The sequence below is a fragment of the Triticum aestivum genome, chromosome 6B (genome assembly GCF_018294505.1).
Source record: "Triticum aestivum cultivar Chinese Spring chromosome 6B, IWGSC CS RefSeq v2.1, whole genome shotgun sequence".
Taxonomy (NCBI): Eukaryota; Viridiplantae; Streptophyta; class Magnoliopsida; order Poales; family Poaceae; genus Triticum; species Triticum aestivum.
The window spans coordinates 295,875,481-295,880,307 of NC_057810.1; the positions used below are offsets into that span (position 1 = coordinate 295,875,481).

At 46.4% G+C, this 4,827-nt stretch overlaps 1 protein-coding gene across 1 annotated transcript; it reads left to right on the top strand.

Moving 5' to 3' along the window:
* Positions 1 to 451: 451 nt before the first annotated feature.
* LOC123136996 (tetraspanin-2) lies at positions 452 to 4,571 on the top strand. The gene is made up of 2 exons (XM_044556526.1): positions 452 to 1,151; positions 3,906 to 4,571. The coding sequence occupies exons 1-2, from the start codon at positions 651 to 653 to the stop codon at positions 4,206 to 4,208; spliced, it is 804 nt and encodes a 267-aa protein (XP_044412461.1). The 5' UTR covers positions 452 to 650; the 3' UTR covers positions 4,209 to 4,571.
* Positions 4,572 to 4,827: the final 256 nt, after the last annotated feature.

The window sequence follows — 4,827 nt, forward strand, 5'->3', positions numbered from 1 at the left end:
TCCCGGTCTCCCACACACGCTGAACGCGCTGGCTGACAAGCCGCTCGGCGCACGATGCGTCGGCAGTAGGGATCAGGATCACACATGTCCTCCCCGGGCCAGCGTGCCAGCCCCAGCAAAGAGCAAACCGCGCCACCTTTCCGCAAAACCTTTTATGCCACCCCCACCCATGAAGGAATCTTAGGCCCTCCATTATGTAGGTCAAAAATGGTGCCAAATTCACCTTTACTTCATTTGGCACCGATGCTCTCCATTGCCCAAGCGCTGCCATAAAAAAATTTTTGGGAACCGGAGCATCTACTTGCTCCGATGCCAACCAACAAAGCAATAAATTAAGCCTGATGCTCAAGGGAAGAAGCGGCAGTGAGCCAGGAGCAAGACGCTGCTAGTGGGGCAACTGTTGCTGATATACACTTGTTTATATGTGTGGGTCTGACCCCCAATCGATGCCCAATTCTTTCACAGTGTGCGGGCGGTGCTAAATATATTTCATCTGGCATTATCGTCTGCGTGGCATACTTTTCAGAGTTGTGGCATCGAACACATTGTGGAAGGCCTTACACCGCAGACGCCCCGCGCCGCGTCAAGAACACAGAGGACAAAGCACGGTCTGGGAGAGCCAGAGCAACAGCAGCGGCGAGGCTCCAGCCATGGCGGTGAGCAACAACATCACGGCGTGCGTGACGCTGATGGCGCTCATCTGCGCGGTCCCCGTCATCGCCTCGGGGGTGTGGTTCGCGTCGGCGCAGGGGGAGGAGTGCGCGCGGCTGGCGCGCTGGCCCGTGGCCATCCTGGGCGGCCTCATCCTGCTGGCGGCGCTGGCGGGCTTTGTCGGCGCCTACGGGAACCGCCGCCGCCTCCTCGCCTTCTACCTCTTCGCCATGGCGGCGCTCATCGCCCTCCTCATCGCGCTCCTCGTCTTCGCCTTCACGGTCACCCGCGGCTCCGGCGCCTACCCGGTGCTCGGCCGCGAGTACGACGAGTACCGCCTCGACGGCTTCTCCATGTGGCTGCGCGGGTACGTCGACCCCGCCCGGTGGGAGGGGATCAGGTCCTGCCTCGCCGTCTCTGACACCTGCAAGAAGCTCGCCCGACAGGCCGGCTACATCACTGCCGACCAGTTGTACCAGTCCCGCCTCACGCCGCTCCAGGTACGTACTACTGTAGTAGAGTATTATCCATCACCTAATCCCAGTCCTTCTCGTCACTATATTTTTAGTTGATTTTTGCGGGGAAGTATATTTGAGTGATAGCTGAATGATGCTAGTAGTACCATGTACTACTAGAACTAGCTAGGAGTAACAGTAGTATCACATTTACTGCTTCTTACAGCCTGCAAGAAACGGACTTACTAGTACTCCAACCATCGTTGTTTAGCTATAGATTTATCAAGAGTCAATTACACCACCGGTACTTATACTTGACATAAAAAATCATTTTAATGCTAAAATTTGTGGTATACATTGAACGAGTGCTAGAACTTGGCTGGAGCATGCATATACGGTGCAAGTCTCGCTCGTATACCCGCGCCGCTGACCTGGCTTTGTATATGTATACTCTGCCCATGCCGCAGTAATTGGGTCACATCTATCAGCTAGCAAGAGAAATTATTAGTAGTTGCCTGTATGGCATTGGCTGGGTCCCACCTGTCAGCCAAAGAGCATATATAATATTAACAAGAAAAAAAAATACTGCTCTCTCCTGTTTCGAACCAGCAAACTGGCAAACGACTTTAGTTATCATAACTGGACACACAACGTTCATATTCATTAACTAAAATAACATATGTTATAATTTTAACCCAAAGGAGAAGGAAGTAGTGGGCGTTCGAACCAGAACAAAACTTTCCCAGGGCGCGTGGCTACCCAACAAAACAGCGTGGCTACCCAACAAGACAAATAACTCTTTTTCTGAGAGCTACATAACCAATAACTTTTGAATATATAAGTGCATACATATATTTTATATCCTTTCAACCAAACAGCATACATTGAAATTGTAATCCAAAGAAGAAGGAACTAGCATAAATTAAAATAATCATATATTATTTGAAAACATATTCATTTAACTTAAAAAATACGAATTATAAAAACGGTAACAAAATTTAAATATTGTTCAATTGACGATCCGCAATTTATGCGCACACTAGGCTCATATTTATTTTTCATTAAAAAAATATTTTTCTATATAAAAACTAATTAACTTTATAAAAACCTGTGAACACTTTTTAAATCAACATAAAAAATTCTAAAATGTTGAACACGTTTGTACACTACATCATTATTTTATGAAAATAGTGAACATTTTTAAACTCATATGGTAATTTTTTAGATACATAGAAAAATTAAAAATTACTTTAATATTTTTATTAAACATGTAAATTGTTAAATTTTTAATTCATGATTTAATTATATGGATATTTAATATGTGACTGAATAATTTTTCAGTCAATATGAATATTTATTATGTAATATATTATATTTAACACACGATCATAATTTACATATGTTTTACAAATTTCTACAAGAAAATGACAGCGCAAAATGGGCGGCAATGGCAGTAGCCCGTTTGATTCTGAAAAGATAAAAACAATGTGCATCCTTTAGTTAATGAAATTAGTCAGCTGGTTGGCGATTGGCGCTCGCTAGTAACGCTGAGTTCACAAGTTCGAACCCTCGCGGTGTAATAGTATTTTTGCTTTTTTCTGTTATTTGTATTCTTTGGCTGACAGGTGGGTTCCAGCCTATGCCACACATGCAACTATTAATAATTCGTACTGCTAGCTGACAAGTGGGACCGAATCACTGCCATGTTGGCAGAGTACAAATATACAGTGTCATGTCAGTGCCGCGGGCGTATATGAGCAGGATTTGCACTGTATATGAACGTCCGAGCCAAGTTCTGGCACTCGTTCAATGTATTCCACAAGTTTTAGCACTAAAGTGACTTTTCCCACCTCCTCAAACATAGGATTCCACAAAATGAACATACTGTTTCGATTGAAACTGTTGCCATACTACTACTCCACTAGATGATTGTGAACAAACGCATCGGTAGTGACACTTGTAGTGGAAACAAAGACGTTGAGATGTGCTTTAGAAGGATCCGGGCATCAGGTTATCTTGGCCCTCGGAGATGCTACTAGACGATGAGGAGGGCAATCCATCCGGTGGCAACTTTCTGACAGGGCACAAAGAAAGCGGTGGCCATTGTTCACGGTCACTGTGATGTGGGCCACTCGGTTTCTGCCAAGTGCCAAATGGTCTTGAGGGGAATCCGCGCGTAGGCCCATGTAATTAAGCCCTTTCTAGAACAAATCTGACCCTGATTTAGACTGTGAATATAATTGAGTACGTAACGGGCAATTACTTGGGTGGCGTATCAATGCTACTTTTCACTCTATCCCCTGAGAGAAAGCTTAACCAAGTGCCCGTATATATCGGCAACAAAACCATGGAAGAGTTGCTGTCCCAAGAACAAGAAACGGACGGGACAGTGCCGGGGACAAGGGTCGCATGGGTCGGTGCGTGGGAGCTTGTGTTTAGTTCTAGAGTCGTCAGTTGATTACTACTGCCATCATCTTAGTTCTGGTGTCGAGGGTACTTGAGCTCGGTTCTGCAGTGGCCGCACGCAGCATCTCGATGTCCTCATCTGAGGAGGGTTTGTCTGTCTCTGTTTGCCACCGCGCGTTGCGGGGCTTTGGTCTCTCAGACGTTCATGCATCCATCTCTAGGAAACTCCATCTCACGTGATTGGGAGAAAAGAAAATTGCTTCAGATCCAGCCACTGTCGCAGGATGACCGATTCCTGTAAAATTTCTCAGCATAACAATAATAACTAAGCTGAAACGTGGGCTCTGACAACTGACGGAGCTTTTGGTGTGGTGTGGTGTGGTGTGGTCGCAGTCGGGCTGCTGCAAGCCCCTGTCGGTGTGCGGGTTCGGGTACGTGAGCCCGACGGTGTGGACGAATCTGGCGCGGCCCGCGTCGGACCCGGACTGCGGCCTGTGGAGCAACGACCCGGCGCAGCTGTGCTACGAGTGCGAGTCGTGCCGCGCGGGCCTCCTGGCGGCGCTGCGGAGCCAGTGGCACAAGGCCAACATCGCGCTCGTCGTCGCCACCGTCTCGCTCGTCTTCCTCTACCTCATCGGCTGCAGCGCCTACAAGAACGCGCACGCCGAGGCCATCTACCGCCGCTACAAGTGGTGATTCCCATTTCCCATCCCATCCCATCACTGAGAACCAACCGCCATCGCCAGTTTGCCCATGTAATAGACTAGTATGTTTGCTTCATACTGTACTGTATTATTATTAGTAGCTTGGTAACTGGTAGTAAGCTAGTAGGGGAAGATGGGAACTTCAGATTCATGGTTTGCCCATGCATGTATGTGGAGAATTTTAGCGAGATGCATGCGCTCTTGGTGTTGATGTGAATGTTGTTTGTAATATGCAGTAGAGATGTTCTTCAGATTTATGGTTAAGAATTTTATTATGTTTTGCTCATCTGGTGGCTCGATTGCCTCTAGAACTGCAACAGTGATCACTTGAGACGGAACGAATCTCATCTGTTAATTCGTAATTGTGTGGCTGGTCCTATTTTGTCAGAGTGTGGCTGCACTGCACTAGCATCTCTTTTCTCGTGAGAGCACAGTTCTTGCTTTCTTACACTGTTCATTGCTTGTCATGTCACGACATGTATCTCCCTCCGTTTCAGAATATATCTCTTTTTAGAGATCTCAACAATAGAGATTTCAACAAATAACTAAATACGAAGCAAAATGAGTGAATCTACATTCTAAAATATGTCTACATACATTCTTATGTTATA